This window comes from Pelecanus crispus, chromosome 6 (genome assembly GCF_030463565.1).
Source record: "Pelecanus crispus isolate bPelCri1 chromosome 6, bPelCri1.pri, whole genome shotgun sequence".
Lineage (NCBI taxonomy): Eukaryota > Metazoa > Chordata > Aves > Pelecaniformes > Pelecanidae > Pelecanus > Pelecanus crispus.
Genome location: NC_134648.1, coordinates 35,988,966 through 36,012,213, shown reverse-complemented (window position 1 = coordinate 36,012,213; position 23,248 = coordinate 35,988,966). Strand labels below are relative to the sequence as shown.

Genomic DNA, 23,248 nt, shown 5'->3' with positions numbered 1-23,248 from the left:
GTCCCTTCCTTATTTATGGCTGAAAGGTTTGATTTTCTAAATAGGTACTAACATGCAAGATGCTTCTCTTCATGTGCACCCCCACTGACAGTAATGGAGGATGTAGAATGTCATAATGATCAGAACTTTCCTAACTACTACTTCCTGAACAGTTTTCTTTCTATCATGTTTATAGCATGATAATTAAATGAAGAATGTTGTTTGATTTAGAATTATAGAAGATATAATGTATATGGCAAATTAATATGTAGAGCACATTCATTTCATATCTGAATGATACCAAACCAGCTTACTTAAACTATCACTAACCTGAGATCCAGCATCTGTAAAATGTTCACAGGCATTGCCCTTAGGAAAAAATGCTTGCTTTCTTCTATTTATTTCAGAAACTCCACACAGTGTCACTGCAACTATGTGCTTTCTAGCTCTCCTGTGGCTTGGTGGCAGGTTACTTGTACTTCTTCATGCAGCATCCTCAAAGAGCAATTCTACATATGCTTTTGTATTTTTCTCCTGCACTGAAAATACATCTATCTTTCCACTTCCCGAGCCCCAGGGAAATTATTTCCCAGGGGAAATTAATCTTCCCACATTATTCGGGCCTTGAACTTTTTGTTGACACTTTACTTCATGTATGAGATTGGATGTAAGCTTCTGTGAGATGGCTCTCTGCTGTTGTGGGTTAGCTCTGAATCTCACATTGAGTTCACCTAGGCCACCTGTCAGCCTTTAAGTTACAGAAACTTTCTACCAGCGTAGAGCTTTTCTGAGAGCTTATGTAGGGGCAAAATTCGAAGTTGGTTTTGCAAGAAGAAAATCATGTTGTTTAGCCACATTCTCTAAGACTACTTTTAGTCCATATTTAGTCCTTTTTTATGTATGTCAAGTTGATATTATCTTTAATCATACTGTTATTTGGTAACAAAGTTAATATCATAATTGTTCTGCTTTTTAATCAGTGTTCTTGTTCATTTGCTTTTCAAAGATAAGGGCTCAGAACCATGGTACAAGTTCTGCTTGAGAAGCATACATGGAATTCCCCAGGCATTGTACTCCATCATAGCGCTCAAGTTATTTGTTTTACATACTCCTAACCCAAGTGTGAAGAAATTTGAATTGTTTCAAAGCGTAATGTAATCAAATCCTAGAGTTTATGCCTAAGGTAGGATAGGTAGCTGCAGAAGAGGTGGAAAAGCAGCAGTTACCTGGTTTTGCTATGTGGGATAGATGGTCTTCCCATTGTCTTTCTCTTTCATCACATCAGGCAGAATGAGCTTGCCCATGGTGTTGCTTTCCAGAAGCAGAAGTCAGTTGGCTTCATTGATTCCGAGATAGATAGCGAAGTCACGGTGCTGCTTTTTGGAGAGGATGGGTTAAATGTATATATGAAGTAGGAATGCCCAGAATCACATCATCGGTCTATGACTAAACTTGCTTTATTTTCTGGCAATTAGGTTATCCTAGAAAACAGTCACGTGCTTCAGACCACTGGATGTACAGCTTAGCAAGTCACCTCTCCTTCTGTTGTTGAATCTTCAGAAGTTCCAGTGCAACACTAGTACAAAAAGGACAGAGATATGTCACAACCCAGGGAACAGTCTTTGCAGGGTGCTACTGACATAGTCATCAGCCAAGTAGCCATTCCCCTGGTGAAAGTAACAGACTAAAATGGTGTATTTCTTTTTCATGTGGCATATAGTACTATTTTCATGCATCATGTAGTACTATTTATTACCAGGTTAGGATGGTGTGACATAGTACTTAGTGCAAATCTTTTTCACCATCTTTCATTTACATGAACACAGCTACTTTTCAACCCAAGTTGCAGTTTTTCAAGATTTTATGTGACCAGACCACCTTCCAGTTGTGTGTTAGGTAGCGTTTGTCTTTTGCAACTTACTCTTTCTTCCCTTTTTCCACAAAAGGACAACTGTCTGTACAATGTGGACTCTACCCATGATAAGGTTTTGATGTAAATGTACACGCTGCTGGCTATCTACATTAAAAAGTATTTCTGTCCAAAGCAATGTTCTTTGCATTTGGCTTAGAAGGTGGTGAAACTGTAAAGTCCAGGGCTTAATTTTGCAGTCTCAAAGTCAAGAAGGATGAAGTTGCACACATGAACTTTAGTGTAGGAGGATATAGTTAACCTCTGGAGTGGGGCTGTTAATCAGTGTCTTCATTCAGGACCTCAGGTGGTGTTTCAGACACAGTGGATTAGGGATATGGGCCTGCTTGAAAATAAGGACAATGAACTGGTGTTTTTCCAGTGTTCACTGGAAAGCCAGTGCAGCGAGTGGGGAAGCTGTGGGTAGGCTCCGCTGCTGGAGAGAAGTGCTGCAGGACTGTGTGCATCCAGTGACTTGACGCCCAGCTATACTGCATTGCTGCCAGCTGGGCAGAAAGTGGCAAAGACAAGTATTGCAATCTCTTGTGGAACCAAGCTCTGCAGAAATGGTGAAAGTAGTGTATGTGGAGCCTGCTCTTGGAGGCTAAGCAGCAGTGAAATGTAAATGCATTCCTAACCTGTGGAAAGCACAGATCCTGCTTGGTAGAGTTAGAACAGAAACACTGTAGACAAATGCGCAGTCAGTGCCTCCAGCTCAGAATTGTGTGATAGTCTGAGCTTCTGTTGTGGAATTAATTTACCAAAGTCTTTCTCAGTCTGCAAAGAAGTGTATGGGTGAACCACCATGTTTGTGGAGGTGGGATTTCAACTCCAGGATTCACTTTAGTGGAGCACTGGCAATAACATCCATATTGGTGAACATACTCTGTTAGTGGCAGGACTTGCTGACTTCTGTCCCTTCCTTTCCAGAGTGACGTATATCTCTCAAAGGTCCCTTGCTGCTGCCCTGTAGACACTGTCACTAGACGTGGGTGATGAGAATGCCATTGAAACTCCAGAGGACATTATCTAAGTCCCTAAAATAATGGTTTAGACTGAGAGCCCTCTCCTTTTACTAGGAAAAGCCATTCTCTGTGTTATTCTGAGTGATGGTGTGAAGACTTAATCCTTTTTGCTCACTGCCTACGTTGTCTGATTTTTATGCAGGGTTGGAAAATTCAAAATAATTGCTATAGCTGTGGGCTTCTGTGACTCTCCTCTCCATGCTCTTTTTTAAAAGGAGAGGCCTCCAGTGAATTGTAGGAGATTCTGAGCATTGCATATCATATTATTAGGTATAAGCTAAAAGTCTAAACCCTCACCAAAACATCATATGCAGTTTGTCACATCATTTGTCGCACCTGCCGGTGCCAGGAACTGACCTAAGCATGGAAACTCAATCCCATCACAGCTCCTGAATGTGTTCAGAGGCTACAAAATCCTTGGCAGGATGAGCAGAAGGAAACCTGCATCAGAGCTGTCTGCTTAACATCTGGACCTGTGTATAAAAAGTACTTAGTGTCTCAATGCAGAGCCAATTTTCTGGCACATGAGAGTGCAGAAATTCACACACCTGATCATCGCTCTCAATCTTGCTACGCTTCCCAAATATTTTTTAAAAAAAGTACACTATTCACAGAGAAAGGGATGAATAAGGTTATACAGTTAGTTCCCATGGCAAATCCGTGAATACATCAAGAGGACTGCTGAAGGAGAATAAGCATGTGGTTTTCTCCTGTGACTGTATGAATAGTCAGTTGAATCCACTAATCTTCATCTACCCAGTCATCCTAAACACCCTCATGATATTCTCAGTTTTGGAGTAAACTTATTCATAACAAGCTGTTGAATTTTCTTCTTGTTTCTTTTTTTAAAAAAATCCTATGTCTGCAGCTTGCTGTCTTACTTGCAAATGTTGCCAATTTGTGCTTGAAAGGTACGGGATTGACATTATTTAGTTAAGCATCTATCAAACCTACCAGCATTTTAAACAGATGTTTAAGTTTAGCTGAAGTATAGGTAGGTTTTTTTCTTTCATTCTGTGATAAGACACCAAAACCACAGAATTCTTTTGGAATTAATACTAGGATACTAAGGTTTCCAGGCACATGAAGGTAAGACGGTGATTGGAAACAGCCAGCCTGGATTTACCAAAGGCAAATTGTACCATACCAGTCTGATTGTCTTGTACAATGGGATGACTGGCCTGGTGCATGTGGGCAGAGCAGCTGATGTGGTTTAATCTTCCATTTAGCAAGTCTTTTTGACACGGTCTGCTGTAGTGTCCTTGTAGCGAAACTAGAAAGAAGCAGACTGGAAGGATGAACTACAAGGTAGTGGAAAATTAGCAGGACCTCTGAGCTCAGAGGGTAGCTGTCAGTCATTCAAATTCCACCTGGCAGCTGGTGGCCTTTCTCAGTGGTCACTACTGGGGCCAATGCTGTTTAATGTTTTCCTTAAAGACCTGGATGAAGGGAAAAAGTGTCAGACTAAGTTGGTTGAAGGTACGTGGTACCCCAGACCAAACCCTCTTATATGAACAATAATCTGCTTGTATGCTAAAAAAATGGGAGAAATGATCCTTAATATTTGTAGATGCCATTTGTCTTTCCAGAGACAGTGTCAGGAAAGAACTTAGTAGAGTTACTATACGAGATGATGTCTGCCTTCAGTTTCGAGAAACCATACAGAAGTGAAAAATTGTAAGAGCATTGGCAGCTCCTTCTAGAGTTGCAGGAGGTTGGAGAAAGAATTGATGTCATGCCTATTTTTACAGCTGCTTATTGTCTTACTTCTACAATACAATCATACATTTTAGAAGTCCTGTAAGTTTCTAGCACAGGGAATAAGACCCAAGCATGGAGTGCTCTGCCTGGAGTTATCTGTGGACTGTGGTCTCAGCTGAAACATACAGAAAACAGATTTACAGGAATTCATGGAAGATAAAGAGATTTTGTGTATCTATTGTGCTGCAGCTAGACAGATTCAAAATACATAGCACCTCAGATGACTGCTTATAGTCAAATGATAATTCATGCAATGTTCATATCATATATTTTAAATCGAAATAGCAAAATAAGTTTGACAAATCTAGTACCTCAAATAGCTACAACTACATCAGTATTGCCAGACTTGAATATTAGGATTGGCCTTCCACATTAGGCTCAGAAAATTGAGTTTTAAAAGATACATATTTAGGAGATCTTTTTATTTGCCCCTTGACTCCTAAACTTTAGGGATGCAATCACGACTGTTTTCAAGCCACTCTCAAATTCATCATGACAGAGGAATGGGTGTATGCTGGGTGCAGGAGAGGGGAAAATGCCGTATAGGAAACGATGGGGTTTTTCCATAACCCCTTGACTCCAGAAATTGAAGTTTTAAAAACGCTAAATAGTGCAAAGTGTGGTTCAGTAATGATAGTGTGTGATGTTTTGAAGTGTATTTGTACAGCTTGGATATTTTCTCACATAGTTTCTTTGGCAAATTTTGGAGATTGCCAGGACCGCAGAGCAAATCTGAGAGGCAGACCCTGCCCGATTCCTTCTCCATCTCCCCCCACTGTTCAGATTCCAGTTTAACACTCTTGATGTTGCTATGGGTCATCATCGACTTAAAAATATTTTCTTTTATCTCTTATGAAATAGCATTACCGTGGCAGCATCATGCAAAGAAACAGAATCAAACCTAGTTTTCTGAGTAAAGACTGTCCCTTGCTTAGTAACTGCTGCTGCTTTCTGCACCACTGGGCTTTTCGGCAGAGTTTGCCATGGAAGTGAAAACACAACTGGTTGAACAAGGAAGAGGTAATGAAACCCTAGCCAGAAGGTGGTGATCCCATCCAAAACTTTGTGAGGGAACCCAGCTGATCTCTCGGGTATCAGAAATGACTTATCAGTGCCAGGCAAATTCCCCTTTGCTCTGAAGCCAGCTTGAGCTTACCTGTGAAGCACTGCGCCGTTCATCAGAGAGTATTCTGGGTTTACAGTAATCATGTAATTGCATACAAGTGCTTTCTGCCCAAGTGTTTGTTAGACTGCCTGAAGCACTTACAGTCTAAAGAGATCCCCAAAATTAAGTTTTTGTATTGACTGCAGAGAGAATGGGGCAGTTTGAGGGTCTAGCGTATGCCTCTGAACCTTTTCTATTGGCGTAAAGTCATCCTCTGACATACTGGAATATAGTCAAGGCCTTTCTGGATTCTGGAGAAGGTCCAAAAGGATATTTTCTCTTGTGTAATACCAGTGAAAAATATATTAACCTTTACTTGATTATTTTTTTCTTTAGAAGTATTCAGTATAGTTTAAAAGTTTAGAAAGTGTATTCACAAGTGCAAGGTCTTGTAGGCAGGCATTTCATTGAAATACACTGTATGAGTTCCTTTGGACATGCTGATTTTTCTTCTGAAATTATCCTCTTGGCTGTTAAAATTCTTTCCACAACAAAAATGAAAAATGAATCTTTGTACATAATTGCAAGTAATTTTTATTCTAAATTCTCAGTGATCTTTTAGTCTTTGGCAGCCTCTTGCTTTGCAGAGTTAAGCATGCTAACATCTGTGCTTCAGCATTGTTTTTAGAAAGGTAGGATTTGCAGGTCAAGTGAAACTCCCACAATTCTCATCTCGCAGGCTGCCGCTGTGGTGCCCGCTGACACACCTCAATGTGGCTATCCCTCTTTCCTCTCGTCTTTCCACTTCTCCCTGTGGTACCAGGATGTCGGAGGCCTCTTAGAGTTTATGGTGAGAGGGACTGAGTTTTGTGCTATTAAAAAGAAAGCTAAAATCCTCCTCTTCCATGGGTCAGTTCCACTTACTATATATGCAGTTGTGTTTTTGGTGAAGATGTCTACATCCTCATTTGCGTCCAGCATCATGTTGCCATTATGCACTGATGAGATACTGTGCCTTGCAGTCAGCGTTGGTTTAGGGCTGGACAAAGGTAGTTGTCTTCCAAAATTAATTGAGGCAAGTTTGCTTAAATGCCTAAGTTTCAGTCCTGGCCCCATGGGAAGTACCAAGGCATTTGCTGTATGCTCTAGTAGTGCTTTGTTTGAACATGATCACACAGTGGCATCATTTTCCCTGAGGCATAGTCTTGGGTCTGTCACATAGAGATCCCCTATAACATCTCTCTGTAGCTCAGAACAGAAGGCTTTTTTTTCATTTAAAAAACTAACCAACTAACAAAAAACCCAGAGTGCATTTGTTTATATGGCATAGCTATGGAGATCATGTTTGTACTGCTAATATCTCATGTGATGAGGCATCAGCTCTCCTAGCTGAAGTGTAGGAATGCCCTTATGTTATTGGAAGTGACATTGGTCATGCAGCAGGGGACAGTCTCCTGTTACATTCCGTAAAAAGCCAGTACCCAGTGGTGCTGCAGTGCTGGTAAAGCGAGACATGCCAGCTTCTGCACTGAGATACAAACCAGATTCCCAACTGCTGGTAGTTGCTGTCATCTCAGAAGACTTTTCAGCAAGAGCAGAAATGCTAACCCTCACCACCTATCCCAATTACAGCCTGGGCAGTCATTTTCTGCCTCCTAGTAGTAGCTTAGTAGTTGAGATGCAATTAGTGCTTTTAATTTCCTGGTCTCAGATCTTGACCAGTGGCTCTGTTTCATCACTGAGAATTACTTGCAGTCATATGTTTTTAAACTACATCTGATCAGTTTCATTCTTGTAGTGCAAAAAAAAGAAAAAATTAAAAGCATTGAGTGTTGCCTGTAGGCCAACACTGAGCACTTCTAAAAATCCCACCCAGATAGTTTATGTTTATACGTACATGGGCAATGTTTTGTTTTTATTTTTTAAGCAGATAGAGTGGCTTGTATGGTCATAAAAGGTGTAAATCACCTTAATTCTTTAATTTTTAAAATTCCCCATGGATCAGTGGACACTGGAAAAAAAAAAAGGCACATCCACACTCAGGTTTATCATCTGAGCTATTACAGCTGTCATAAGTTAATTCGCAAGTTATCTTCTCTGCAAGAATTTTTAATAGTGTTGTGGTTTAACCCCAGCCAGCAACCAAGCACCACACAGCTGCTCACTCACTCCCCCCCGATGGGGCAGAGAATCAGAAGAGTAAAAGAGAGAAAACTCATGGGTTGAGATAAAGACAGTCTAATAGGTAAAGCAAAAGCCACTCATGCAAGCAAACCAAAACGAGGAATTCATTCACTGCTTCCCATCGGCAGGCAGGTGTTCAGCCATCTCCAGGAAAGCAGGGCTCCATCGTGCATAATGGTTACTTGGGAAGATGAACGCCATCACTCCGAACGTCCCCCCTTCCTTCTTCTTCCCCAGCTTTATATGCTGAGCATGACATCATATGGAATATCCCTTTGGTCAGTTGGGGTCAGCTGTTCCAGCTGTGTCCCCTCCCAACTTCTTGTGCACCCCAGTGTGCTCACTGGTGGGGTGGTGTGAGGAGCAGAAAAGGCCTTGACTGTGTGTAAGCACTGCTCAGCAGTAACTAAAACATCCCTGTGTTATCAACACTGTTTCTAGCACCAGTCCAAAGCATAGCCCCATACTATGAATAAAATTAACTCTATCCCAGCCAAAACCAGCACAAATAGCTATATAGCATAACGAATGAAGGTTGAGCTTTTTTGTGAAATTTATCATCTCGTTGAAATGACAGAGAGCTCATGTGGCATAAAAGGTCAGTTACTACGTTATATATAACTTTGTTATCATCTCCTACTGTGCTTGCAGGGAACTAAAAATGTTTTAGACAACAGATGTGGAACACTTAAAATATTTGGAATGTGTGGGAATATGCTGAGGGACCACCTGTCCTGCAACGCGAAAGACAGAAATGGTTTGTGAGCACTGTTTGTTACGCTGGCGGTGAACAGGAGTTGTTGTACACTACAACTTACACTAAAAGTAAAGCAGAATGAAAACTATGGGGTAACTACAGCAGGTTGACTTCACTCAAAGAAACATAGGGAAGAAAGATGAATCAACAAGTTCAATGCTCATTAATACTTAGCCAATAATCCACATTTGAGATTCCCTTAATGAGCGTAGCCTGGAGCAGTAACTCAGTCCCAGGAAGCTCATGGTTAAGAAGAAAAGAAATGGATTTTATCTGATTTAGCCTAAATAAGGCATTTTATTTATTGTTTGACTACTTCTACTAGTCAGATCCTATCTATTTAGTTACAAATTAACAATTACAGCTAGTAATGTCTACATTGGCTGTCCTTTGTGAAAACAAAGCAAAACAAAAAACCGAAATCATTTACATATTGTAGAAAACCAAGGTTTTGGTAATAATTTGGATTCCTTTAGAGCCTGAGGTTTTCCAGGTGATTTGTTGCTGTTGTCTGTTTTTTCTACATGTTTACTATTTATTGACTAAAGTTAACAAATGGTGTTTCACAGATGAGGGAACAAAGGCACAGATAGGATCAGTATGTAGCATTTGCATTTCTTCATTTGGAGCTCTGGCATGTGAACACCCACAATTCTTTATTATCTTTTTCCTTCAATGATTTTTAAAAAGGAGGATATTAAAATTGGGATGCTAGCTACTTCCCCGAATGGGGGAAGAATTGTGAAGTTAGTTAATGTTTATATCAGTCGCCCCCCCCCCCCTTTTCTCCCTCCAGCTGTTGCATGAAATGACCATTGCTGTGGTCCAGGTTCCAGTGCGAAGGGAAGGTACCGCTCAGTGCTTCTGCCCATAGGCAAGCATAGGCTGGGAAACAGTACACCAGGCTCTGCCCTAAAAATGAAAATGGTGCATAAATCAGAAAGAAATTCAGAAACTCAGATTCATCCCTCGCTCTATGGACTTGGGAAACAGTGAAGTCTGGTTACACTTAATGGCTTTGGTCTCTCTAAATTTTGAGTATGGATGTGAAGCTGCCCTTCAAAACTGAAATCTCTGTCTTGATAGTACAAGCCCAGAGTCGGTGAATGAAACAGCTGTTGGTGCACTCTCTTGATTAGGAATGATAGAAAAAGTCAGGACACACATTAGCAGTGTTTCCCACAGCGAGTACAATTCTCCCTGCCCTCGGATATAATGGCTCGCTGCTGTATACTATGCAAACAAATTACGCGTACTGTGGGAGCCACAACTTTAAATTTCTCAACCTTTTTGCATGCAAAACTCCAGCATTAATTATGCTTTTTTACATTTAGAATTCCTCTTCGTTAGCTGGAGGGAGGTCTTTGTGATTAAAGGAAGCAGGTTTCATTGAGCCAGACGAGCTCTGCTCTGTCCTCTTTTTCACCTCCCCTCAGGGCAAAGACCAACAGCTTGAGGGTGACCCCTTCAAGAAGTTTCACTGAAAAGGAAGATGAGAAAGGCTGGACAGGCTCTTTCTAAAGCTCTGCGCTGGAGCCAGGAAAAGGCAGCTGTTTCTAGCCTTTCTGGTTCCACACACACACCACCCCCCCGCCCCCGGTGGCTGAGATCTGGGCTTGCTGCCATATCTGTTTGTCTGTCTGTCTCATGTTGTTTTTCTCAGAGAGCTTCAGAGGCCAGTTGCCCATAGTCAGTTGCTGGGAACAGAGGTTGTTCCTTGTATCGTCTTAACTCTCCATGCCAGAGTGTTCATGCTTGAATAGGAAACAGCAAGATCTGTCAAAATAGCCCTTTTCTTTAGGGCTTTGAGGCTGCATTCTCCACGGCCATCTGTTCCCTTTCACCCTTTTGGACAATGTTGCTATTTGAAACCAACCACTCTTTGCTCTCTCCCTTTCCCCTTGCCCTCCCCACTGCCCCCCCCCCCCCCAAATCTGGGAAAAAGGGAAAAAAAAGGTGTTTCTGGCCCTGACTGGCCTCTAAAGGATTCAACCATTTTGTAGTCCAAGGATTAAAAGTGATATTTTGCAATTTTTTATTTTTCACTGACTTTAAAAATGCAATACATCTCAGGAGAGAAGAGTCACTGCAGTCAAAAGATCATTTTGGATTTATGCGTTACTCTCCACAGAGCACTTCGATGTCCTGTCGCTGCCTAATGCAGACTGTAGTGAAAACTTGGCACATCTTGGAATATTTTGCATTATAGCAGGAACGGAAGGAACCTCCTATAGTTAAGGCTGTATAACTGTTTCCCTTCTAGCCTTCTGTCTTCAGTCAGAAAAGCTTATCGGGATGAAATTTTCCAGTCTTGGTTGTTGTCCAAAATTGAATTTATTTGCTTAGTTTGAGATAAGTGAGTCATTCCTTTTTGAGAATGAGTTGAAGAAAAAAGCATATACCTCCTCTGCTCCAGGATGGGGGACTGCACCGTGAAGAGGGGGACCGACTTGCTGAGAACCTCCTGGAAAGTCTGTGTCAGTCAGGGAGTGAAGCCAGACCCCTGTAATCCTTGGTCATTTTAATATTCTCTATGTTATATACTATACTACCTCTGTGTGTGTGTGTCTAAGTACCTAAACATACATGTTCTGAACAGTGAGCCTCTGTGGTCTCTGCATGTCCTAAAATGTTTTGTCATTCAACTTCTAATGAGAGGGAAGACGTCTGGTTATACGTGGGTATATTGGCTGTGCAATAAAAAAATAAATGTGAAAGTGCCGAATTAACATATGTCATGAGGGTACTCCAAGCACTCAGATGCATCTGCTAGGTGTATGTGCAGGTTTGCCAGGCCAGCCCGAAAGGCACTTCTTCAGAGAAGAGAAGTGGATGGGCCACCATCGCAGCCTTCAGCTTGTGGCATGGGCCCCTCTGCGCTGAGAAACAGATGCAGCCAGTGAGACCTGTATTGGCAAATGCAGACTTGTGGTTAAATACTCACCAGTTAAGAAATGCCGCAGTCAACCCTGATGATACTCGCTGTGAGAAATAATTGAGTCCCTTGTCCTGCGTTTGATAGGCAGAGTTGAAGTCGCACATAGCATTTTTTTATATTTCCTAACTTTTATGTTCCTAATCATACAACCAAAACATTCTTTCGGTTTAGTTTTTGTGATGGATAGTATTAAGAGTTTGGCCAAATCTGAACTCCAGATGTGAACAGCTGTAATTTGCAAACAGTCATCTCTAGCCCCCAAATGTTTGGCTGACCTCTGTTTCCATGTTGCAGGCTGAAAGAGAATTGTTTCATCCTGGAAATTTCAGTTTTGATAACTCTGGCTTATGATCCAAGCTTTATAATCTATGATTGTTGTTTTTATTTACACCTATAGGGAACAGTTATAACTGTAATCTGTGGGACCAAAGTTAAGAACATGGAAAGCTTTTTTCAAAGCCTTAAAAGGCTTAAGTTTTCAAAGAAATGATGATGGTCATCATGCAAAGTCAAGCAGTTTGCTCAGTTTGCATACAAAAACCCCCTCAACTTCAAGTACAATTTAACATTGATTATTAAACATAGTCCTTGTGGTTAACAGCCCCACCCCGGACTCCTAATTATTGCATGTTTCAACCCTCTGTATTGAGAAATCGTCACTCACTAAATTTGAAAATGATTCCGAAAGAGGACCACTACTGAAATACTCCTGTGCTCAGGAGTGAAAAGGACAGGTAACTTAATTCACTAGTTCAAATCCGTGTAACTAGGCTGTGATCAGAAATTATTTGCTTAAGTTTTTTATGCTGAATATATTGAGAAAGGTCCACCACGGTGTAGGCTGAATGTCAGTGCTAGTGTTAACTAAGCAAACTCAGGTGCTGGCAGTGATCTGGCTGTAGCAGCACAAAGCTCTCTCTGGCTTCTTAGCAGAATATATTTACCAAGGCAGACCTTAGTGCTCATTTAAAACTAGCTTGCACACACCTACCGTCCTTTTCTGTCTGCCATGTAGGCATACCATCAGCCTACTCCCCAGGAAATGGACAGCCATGTCAGAAACACCCTGGGTAAGTTAGCACTAATTGGTGCTTTTATTGGCCACTTCGATGGGGAACTCAATGTGCAACAGAAACTCGACTCCCTCCCTCCTACCCCCTTCACCCTTGCGCGCCCTGACTCTCAAATGTAATTTAAGGTTCATTTGCAGATTGGCTCCTACCTTGCCTGGACTACTGCTGCTTTTGCCTGCGCTGTGTCAGTTTTGTGGGTACGAGAGCTGAGTTGCCAAGACACTGTTTCTTTACCAGAACATTTTTAATGGAAAAAAAAAATGTTGACTATGGGAATACAGTCTGCTTCTCGGGCTACAGCATCCTAACGTGACCGTACTGCTGTGAGCTGCATTTTGAAACTCAGAGCTACATCTCCCTCTCCTCCCCCCCCAAGATGTATTAGGTTTTGTTCTGCCTTTCTGGGATTTAGCCATTTAGGCTTCCAGACTTCAGACTGTTATGTTGGGGTTTTTTTTGTCCCTGTCAAGGAGGAGTGTGACAGCTGGCTCATTTGGTTCTAGCCTGGAAAGTTCGGAAGTGGCAAATCCAGATGATGGGTAAACACTAGCAGAGACTGATGAAGTTTAGCAGCTGAGATTAAGCATCCTGGGAAAATCAGATACGATAATGCCATGGCTGTGTAGGTCAGAGGGCCGAGGCTTGCAGCATGCAAGGCTTCAGTTGCTCTGACAGCAGGATTCTAAATCTCAGTTCTTTATTCAAGCCTTAAGGGACCTACACACGTGTAATTCTAGCATTCTGCCCCCTCCCTCCTACATGCCTTCTGATTAATATCATGATCTGTTTAATTCCCTGGGGGAACTTAACCAAAAAAATACAGCAATAACTTGTAGTGTGATTGGTGAGGTGATAATTAAAAGCATTTTCTGGTTCACAGGGCCCTAGCATTGCCAGATGCCATGATTGGGCAAGCTTTGTTTTTCAGCCTATGCATCCTTTATATGTGCAGGCAGGCAAAATTCCAGATCTGGGTTGTTTGGGGGTCCCCCCCCCACACCCTTAGGTCAATGGTTTGGGATTTTATTTTCTAGTCTTGGAGAGACAGGAAGAAGTGACTGCATAGGAGAGGTTAGATGGAAGAAGCTGCTTTAAGTTTTAGTGGTGAGCAACGTGGGAAAGAACTCTGGATACTAAGAGTGCTGTAAATTAGTCCAATTCTAGATTTTAGAAAAAGAGGGAGTTTCTCCAAAAATGTCATTAGAAAGGGAAGGAGGGTGAGCTGAAGGGTAAAGAATTTATCCTTGGTTACAGAAAGGAATTGGCTTAACCACTGTCTTCTACTCGGTCTTCACCATCCCGCCCACCAAAGCACTACTCATTCGATCATTCACAGTAGCAATGCACCAACAATAGGGTGCTGGAAGCTCATTACTTTGTGGTGTGTTGTCGGGCCACAGAGGTAGAAGGTTTACACCGGTAAAAAGAAGGTCTCTGTTCCCAAGGATTTCGACTCCCTGATTTGGGCCCTGTTTCAGGTGCTATAAACCACCAGCTGTCTTCCCACCTCCACAGATCTCCCGAGACCTGACCATTTTGGTCATGGCTGGTAGATTGTCTGGCAAGAAATCAGACCAGCTGGATTTTCTCCTTTCCTAACGTCAATTCCTTTTCTAGGTCAGCAGACAGGAGTCTCAGCACTAGCATGTGCGTGCTTCTCACTCTGTCTGTCTCTTTCTCAACTCAAAACAGAACGGACGTGAACTCACCGATGTCAGGGAATGAGATCCTCTGGTGCAAAACACGCTGGTAACAGTGGGCATGCTGGTGTGGGATTAAAAACAAACCAGCATCTGTCCAGTTCTCTGGAGGACCCTTCCTACGTCTTGACCTGGACAGAGGTCCCAGCTGATTTTTCAGGGTAGAGTAATGGTTAATATTGCTTATTTGAAAAAGCTTCTAATGTTTGATGGGGAATACTGGAAGTCCTTATTTATATACAGTTTTGCCGGCCTGTCACATATTTTGGTTTATTTTCCCTCATCCCTTAGGGAAGATTCCTTGTAAGTGGGGGATAATCAGCAGCGACTAAGAGACTCTTAAACTGCAGTTCTCATGAAAAGAAGGTCTTTAGGTCAGGAACTATCTTTTTGTTCTCTGTTTGTATAGTGGTTTGTATATTGCAGATGAGAGCTCTAGGAGTTGTCACAATAGAAATAATGAATGTCTGGAAAAAAGACAGCAGAAAGGACCTTATTCTTGATCTAATATCAGATTAACACTGTAAAAATCACCCAGAATGTGTACACGGATACACGTAAATATAATGATAAACAAAAAAGTGTGAAAACTCACCTGTTTGGGGCATATTGAGATAAATAAACCGTGTTGTCCAAAATGAGAAGTGAGCTTATTCCCTTTCTGTGACATTCACTGCTGTCTCTCTATCAGAACTTTGTAGCTGGAGTCTATAAGTGGCAATTTTCGGTCTCTTGATGATGACGACTGAATCGGAACAGTCTTTTTAGTGTAATCTCTAGTAGGCACTTCAGTGCTGCAGCAGTAGCGTAGCTACGAACTAGGGGTGGTCAAAAAAATTTCCATTGAAGCTGTTTTTTTAACTGGGGATTAGTAGGCGTTTGCACTTAATTGCTTCATTTGCTAAGTATATTTTGATAACTGTACTATTTAAAAAAAGGGGGGGGGGGGAAGTAAATTGCACATCATTGATTACTAAACAATTCCAGCTTCCAGCTAAACTATTTTTACTTATTTTTAATTAAAATTTGAAGTAAGGTGGAATAATCTGGCGGTTCTTTTGCACAGATTTAGAACTAGGTGGTTTTGGGAGTAAAATTGCCAGATTCCCTCTCTTAATAAAAGAGGAGAATAAGCATTTTAAAAGTTAGAACTTTTACATGGCTAGTTGTGGCCAAGCTTGACTTCTTACAGCAGGAACTGGTTTTCGTGCTGTATGTCCTAGATAATAAAAGACTGTATGAAGGCAATACTGTGCTCTAGGAAGTAAGTTTTGATTTTTCTCCTGAGATGAACCAGTCTCTGCTGTTGATATGCCTGCGTAACCCATTATCTGAAACAGCTCCGTACGGTTGGAATGGGGAGCAACATTTGCTTTAGTGTCTGTTCGTACAAATCAGTAATTTCTGTCTGGTAATTACCTATGTGTATGCTTAGATGCATTTTGGTCTGTGCTTTCTCTGAAGTAGGTGGTATCAAATGATGGTCTAACTAGCTGTCTACTGCTAGGGCCGCGGCTTTAACGTAAAGGACCTGGATTTTTTTCATCTTCACTCATTTTCTGTTAGTTTTGTGAAGGTAGAGTATATGACAGGAAGAGTTTGGGACGTACTTGGCTGACCAGTGCAGAGAGTGAGACGGTCACTGCTGTCTGGTCAAAGAATCAGGGTCACCTTTTGCCTAAAGAAAAAGCTGTGGAGAAGGACTGAAAATGGCAGAAGTCAGCACGTGGGAGTTTGAAGGGTGGTGTGGTTAGTTACTTCACAGATGAGTTTGTCCTGTGGGTTGTTTTTTACTGTGTGATGGGTTTTTCCACCACTGGATATTTTTATACTTGTACTTTCTGAGTAGGTGAAGATGGAAAAATAGATTGGGGGTTGAGGTTTCTTCTCCCTCTTCTCTTCTCTTCTCTCTTCTCTCTCTCTCTTCTCTTCTCTTCTCTTCTCTTCTCTTCTCTTCTCTTCTCTTCTCTTCTCTTCTCTTCTCTTCTCTTCTCTTCTCTTCTCTTCTTTTTCTTTTTTCTTTTTTCTTTTTTCTTTTTTCTTTTTTTTTTCCTGTCATTGTTAGAGATCTGCACCAAAAATACAGACTGAATGCAATGCAGGTGAAAAGCAGTGATCTTTATGAGCTCTGCCAGTGAACCAGAAAGCTGCACAGCCTGAGCAAGAGGGAAAGTACTTTCATTCTTATTGCATGGTGTGCTGTTTTTGTTGAGCTCAGTAGTATAGTTCTTCATAAATATTTTCTCTGTACTTTTGGAGAGGTTTTTTTCCTCCTTTCTGATGAATCAGGCTTTTATCAATATGATTTGATATTAAGATTTGAAAGATTCGGGGACTGGGTGCTTCCCTATTTTGTAATTTCACTGTCTCTATTTTGTTACTTCACTGTCGTATTGTGCATCGATCCCTTTTTTTGCATGATGAGAAAAGATTCTTGAATTACCAAACTGATACAGATTGCAAAGGGGCCCAGTGGTGGGGATGAACCTGCCAGGCAATGAATCTTTCATCTGGAAAGACAAAAATCTATATGAGAATGTGTAAAGGGTGGAATTTGTTGCTCTGTGCACTTACACCAACAAGGAACAGGTTATTTTTTTAATCAAGAGTATAATCACATTCTGTCTGCAAGGACTCCTTGCATTTAAAAATGTTGTTTTCAGAAGTCTGTTTTATTTGATTCACAACACTGGTCTAGTTATCCTAATTTTCATAAGATGAGACACTAATGAAACTGAAGTTCCTTTATGATTAAATCCCCTTCAACCATATTTGCAACAATTGGGACGTGGTTACATGAGCATTTAGTCTTTAAAATAGTACCTCTTTATATGTAGAGGACAAGAACGTCTTTGAGACCATGTCTGTACTTGTAATTCTCTGGTTGGACATAATAGAATAATCTCAGAATCAGTATTGAGCTGAACAGCTTTAATCCTACTGTTTCCTCCAGTGAAAAATGGAAGGTGGAATAAACCCACTTCCCCCATCCTGCCCATATGTGGCATTCGTCTCAGTGATAAGGAAGGTACTTACGGAAGGTTTGTTCTAACTGCATTGATGGGGGGGAAACAAGGAAAATTGATCTATAAGGCTTGATTAATATGTATAAGTAGGGCCAAGTGGTGTTGCCCAATTCCACCGACAGCTCCTTCCAGGGCAGTGGAGCCCAGCGTGAGCCTCGTCTTCTGTTCGGAAGCAGCAGTGCAGGCCTCAGTTGAAGAGTCCCCCTTTCTTCTTTGGTTTGTTTTTCCCCTGGTGGTGGAGAGGCATTTACTTTGCATTTGACTGAGACCACAAGAAGCTTTATTTTCATTTGTGACAGCTGTTCAGCGAGAGTGAAGCAGCCAGTTCCTCCTTTACGCTTGCGATCCAGAACAGATATGGTCTCTGCTGGTGTCTCTGCCGGTGCCCTAAAGAGCTCAATTTCACAGGAGACGGTAGAACAGGTCCCTCATGCAGTCCTTGGCCTGTCTGCTGATGTGCCCTTTGAAGATCAGTTTAATGGTAGTTCTTTTTGTGTGAGGAAAGGAGGAGTGTTTACAAGAATTGAAATCACCGCTTCATTTTACTTGAGCTGGATCTGAATACATAAAGCAGGGGGTTGTTCAAAGGTCTTCTCCCACCCTTCTACATGCAACTTCACCTCCCCATTCTAGGATCCCATCTCTGTGCTTCTGGACACCCACCCCCTTTTCCCACATACTGCATCCATAAACTGAGTTCTGCCACCTTTCTCTCATCTGTCTGTCAGCCCTGGTTTTTCCTCTCCTAGTCCCTGTGCTCCCTGTATCACCCGTGTCCTGAGCAGAAACCATCACGCCAGCAGTGACTGGAGTGAGAGCTGTGCTCTGAGCAGGCTGGAGAGATGGGAACTGCTGCCTGTCAGCTGGTTGCACATCCCTGGCTCTGTGGAAGCATCCACCCCACAGCATGGGTAAGCGCCTTCGTGTCGCAGCTGGGAGCTGTTGCTCCATACCACTCTGAAGTGGTTCAGGTTGGACAGTTTGAGGACCTCTGAGCAGAGACCAAAGTCCCTTATGAGCCTGCTTTCTTCTTGGGCCAAGGTTGGTCTGATACTCCCATCTGTAAGTACGAAAATATCAGGGTTTGGAAGAACAAGGCAATGTGTGCTGAAAAATACCGCTCTCTCTTGGAACAGTATTATTTATGCACTTCCTTTGTCCAGTTCATTAATGACTAAGTGGTGGTTGAAATAACAGAAAAGATAAGTCCAAGGTTTTTTTAAGGCCATGTTTGAATATAAATCTGTTTTCTTAACATACCCTCTTTCCTTCCTCTGAGACATTTACTATCTTTTTGTGTTTAGAGCAAGGGGAAGGAATGAAGCGTGTGCTATCACTGCCCTTGAACTTCTTTGCAAAGCTGGCGCTGCTTCCTCCTCTTTTTACTTCACTTGTTGGTTTGCCTCTCTGTCTGCCGGACGCATCAGCTTGCAGGAGGATCCCTTATAAAATGGAAACCTTTCCTGTGAGGCATTCCTTTCCACCCTGTAAAAAGTCTTCGCTGTAAATTTGCTCCAGGCTTCCTAACCACTTTGCACCAGAGTCATAAATTTGAATAACTTCACAGAAGAGGATTTGCCTGAAAGTGGGTCACACAAACAGCCCTCTTCAGACAGGGGCTGACACAGTATGGTACAGTAGGCTTTCTCCTGTATAATAAAATAAAATAAATGACAGCAATTAGCTTGCTTATTCTGCCACAAGCCTTACACCTCTAGCACTTCTGTTGACTTTGGGACAGGTTTTAGGGCTGGAAGGAATGCAGAATTAGGAATTGCTGTGGAGTGATATCTTCGTAATATCAGCAGGCTCCAGACATTTAACTGCTTAAATGCCCGGCTCAGGATTGTAACAAGAAGATGTTACTCCTTCTGTTAGCTAATAGCAGAGACACGTAATTTAAGTGAAGTTTGGATGTGAATTTTGCGGCTGTTTTATGCCAACAGTAGCTACTTCTGGAACGCCTGGGCTTTTTGTCTGTAGTCAGAAGTCCTCAAGCAGCAGTGGGTGAATTGCTTCTCGGTGGTATGGAGCGGTGGCTTCCAGCTGCATATGGGGCGCAGTTACACCAGCTGTGAGAGGAACACCTCCACACGCACCAGAACTCACACTTAGCTGCCTCACTTGAGTTTTGTGATTCCTACCCATTTCTAGCAGGTGGGAAAGAAGGACAATGCTGACTACAGAAGGAACTTGCAGCGTATTCCACATGACAATGAGAGGATGGCAAAACTTTAAATCTGCTTCACTGTCTTTTATTCTCGCTTAACCTGTTTGTACCATAATGGCATTTTACTTTTGTGGTGTTAGCACAAAAACAAAAGTTTGTAGAACTTAATGAACTTAATTAAGTAACTTGGTTTAAGTCATTTTAAGGGAATGGAATACAGACCTCCCAGCACCCTGCTTTAACGCTTGAACCTGTTCTCTCCTTCAGCTGGCAAATTAAATCCAAAACATAGATGAAGAGAAATCATTATTGTCAGCACATCCACCTTCCCAATAGAGATGGGTTAGACTAATTAACAGAATAGCATTCCTAATACTGAAACTTCCAGTTAGGTGCTCCTGTGGTGAGTTATTCAGCTGGAAGTTTGATGCCTATCAAGATATTAATACCTTTGTTTTGAGGGAAGAAAAGCAGCCGTCCTTGCTGGATGGCACAGCTGTAGCCTGTTTTCAGACTAGAACAGATGTTGTTCTGGAGAAGTGAGTATTGTGCATGTGACAGTGAGTTCCCATGACGTGGGAAGTAATTCAGACAAGTAGAGAGTCCAGACTCCTGTCAAACTATTGGCTTGAACCAGGTGCTTCACTCATTTCTTTTGTAGATCTTAAACATTTAAAGACCTAATCCAAATCCAAATCCAGTTGATGTTAATTGAACCTTGTATTACTTGGGGGGGAGGTGTGAGGTCTTTAGCTGAGCCCTGTAGCACTGTAATCATTCCAGGCCCTTCTCTCCAGCCTGCTGCTCTCTTCTGCCTAATGCAGCTTTATACAGTGTCCTCATTGCTTGCAAGCTACTGGCAGTGATACAAATGATTATTACTGCATGCTAATATCTTTGGTCTTACCCTTCAGTGGGTATTTTTCCAAAAATAAAAGCTTTAGTGAATGAAGAAATTCTGTTCCTGCTCTGAATAGTTGGGGGGAAAAGGTAACAAAAGCCACAACTTTGCAAACTGGCTCCAGTGGGCCATGAGATGACTTTGTCATCTCAGTAGAGTATTGCTTCCAAAACCTAGTGCTTATAATTTAAGTTTCAACATTAACTGTTGCGTTACTGATCATTTTGACAGAAACACAAAGGTGGTCTGAAGTCTGTGTTGCAGAGTAAGTGTCTGGGCTAACTTTTATTAACTTAGTTGACAAGGATTTTGTGAGTGTCCTGGGGAAGAAACTTAGTTTGTTGCCTGGTAGATGACAAGAAGTTCCCTGACTTTAAATCTAACTTTCTCTTACTCAATTTCAGGCCAACACTCATAGCTTTTTAAAAGCATGGACTGTCTACCTCAAACAGTTCAGTTCTCAACTTGCACATGATCATTTCTACCCACATAACAATTGGGATTTTGTTTCTGAATTTCTTTGGTTTGTCTGGCTTGCTCTGTTCTTGAAGTGTCATTTGAAGTACAAACAAGTCACCCATCTATCTGTTCCTCTTACACAGAACTTGTGGTAAGCAAAGATGAAGGTCTTGGGCACCTATCTGCCTGCATATGTATACGTGTGTATGTATGGGTCTCTGGTTTCAATACGAGAAAACTCAGGTGCAGTGACAGTTCAACTAGATCATGTGGCATTATTGGAAACACTTCTTTATGTTGTCATGGCTGATTACAGCAAAATGCATTTTCCTTCAGGATTATGTAAGTTCATATGATTTTGGAGACACCAGAACGGTATTTACAGCTAAGGGACTCCCTTCTTTGCAAATCTTAGAAAATGTGTGGGATGCCTGTTGGCATGAAGCAGCATTCTGATTTTTAGATCAGGGTGTTGTGGCACCACATTCTTCTCCTTTAGCTTCCCTTTTTTTAATGTCATTATATGCTGTCACTCTGCTGGCCTGCTTCCCGCTACTCTGTGCCCATAGAAAACTGGTTTGTTTGGGGATAGTCTGTCTAAAGAGGAAAAGGCAAGTGTCTCCCACGCATGATGCACCTCCAGATATTTAGAAATGTACCAGTCTCTCCAAGAAGGTAGGTACTACTTTGCAATGTATCCTTAATTCTTGGCACTTTGTTTAGGTATCAGAGGGTGAGATGGAGAACTCACACTGCAATTGTATAAATAAATCAGAAAGGTAGGAAATTCATGCGATAGTGCCATCTGTTAAGTACCAATTGTGATTACCTAGCTTAAGGAATGATCTGAGATGACTGATTAGAGTTTCCATGCTGAACCCTTCTCTGTGGCACAGTCCTGATGCAGTTTCTTCATATTTATCTTCAGGAGCGTCTGGAAGTGGGAAGAGGGAATCTGGTTGTGTGACAGCAGCCCTTGGCAACACATGGAGTCACAGCGTCAACACCAGGCTCATACTACAATATCATGACTTGCCGACAAGACAGGTGAGAACTTAACAACGCGGAGAATTTCAGTAAAGCTACACCAGCAATGCTCAGTCAGATGGGCTAACTGTGTCCTTAAGTCCCTGTGGTTATGCAGTGTGAGTGGAGAACCTGGCACTCCGCAGCCAATTGCTTATTTGGGGCAGGGGCAGTCAGTGTCCTTTGCTTTTCAGGGATGGCCATTCCTCCAGTGGCTCCCTGTGTTAGGATGGCCTTATCTGAGTCACAGGACCTAGCGCTGGCCTGTTGGCCCAGGCATACAAGTTCCTTGACCTTTTAGTGCATTTTATGTTGTGGAGATGAAGGGTAACCCCTTAAGGTGCTTCCTGCACAGGTATTTTGGGGCAGGAGCAGGAGGCTAGTCCTTTCACTGCCATGATTGTTTTGCTGTCAGCCTTTCCACTCTTTGTGCCAAATTTCGTCTGTGACTGTTAGGACAAGGAGCATTCTTATCTATCAGCTACTGTTTGCGAGTGGAAGGTTGGTGTCTGCACCAGCAAGCTTAACTTTGAGCAGTAAGTATGGTACTGATTTTCCAGAAGCATGCCTGCAAAAAGGAGAATGCTTACCCCTTTCACTAAGAGACTTCATGCTTTTGAGTGAAATATAGCAGCATTTTTGACTGCAATCTTTACCTCTTAATTTAAAAAAACTGTGAAAAACTAAGAGGCAAGACATTTGGGATTTGATTGAGGGAATAACTTCTTTTTTTGTTTTTAAAAACATCACAACCCATGATTTCATCTGTCCTTTGGGATATCTGCGGTTATAATCTCTTTTGGCTTTGTCTATTCTGTTTTTGCATTGATGTAACTCTTTCCAAAGGCTGTGACCCTCAGTCTTAATGTTATTGATTTTCTACCCGTTAAAATAGAGAGCTGTCAGAAAAATTGCTACACGGAATTTGTACCATCTTACTCCTACAGCATTACTACCTACATGCGTTCAAGCTGGCGCTCCTGGTTTTACTGCTGCAACACAAGGTTTCTCGCTTTGAGGTTGCAGTCTTGCAAGCCAGAGGAGAGGAAGCCATCCTGGTTTATTCTGCTCGTTAGGAGTAAAATTATAATGATACACTTCTGTTCCTGTGGGTAATGGGTGCTGTGAAGCAGCGATAGTCCTCTGGACTCTCAGGTAGCAGATTAAGTATGTCAAATGCAGTTAGAAAAGGCATCTTCTGAACTCACTTCTAAAGACTGTGCACAGTCATATAG

At 41.9% G+C, this 23,248-nt stretch overlaps 1 protein-coding gene across 1 annotated transcript in view; it reads left to right on the top strand.

The window, feature by feature from the left end:
* The window catches only part of RAD51B (RAD51 paralog B), a 417,974-nt gene that overhangs the window by 233,875 nt on the left and 160,851 nt on the right, over nt 1-23,248 (top strand). The window contains exon 8 of the mRNA XM_075712657.1: nt 21,916-22,034. Coding sequence (XP_075568772.1) covers nt 21,916-22,034 — 119 coding nt within the window. The remainder of the gene's footprint in view (nt 1-21,915; nt 22,035-23,248) is intronic.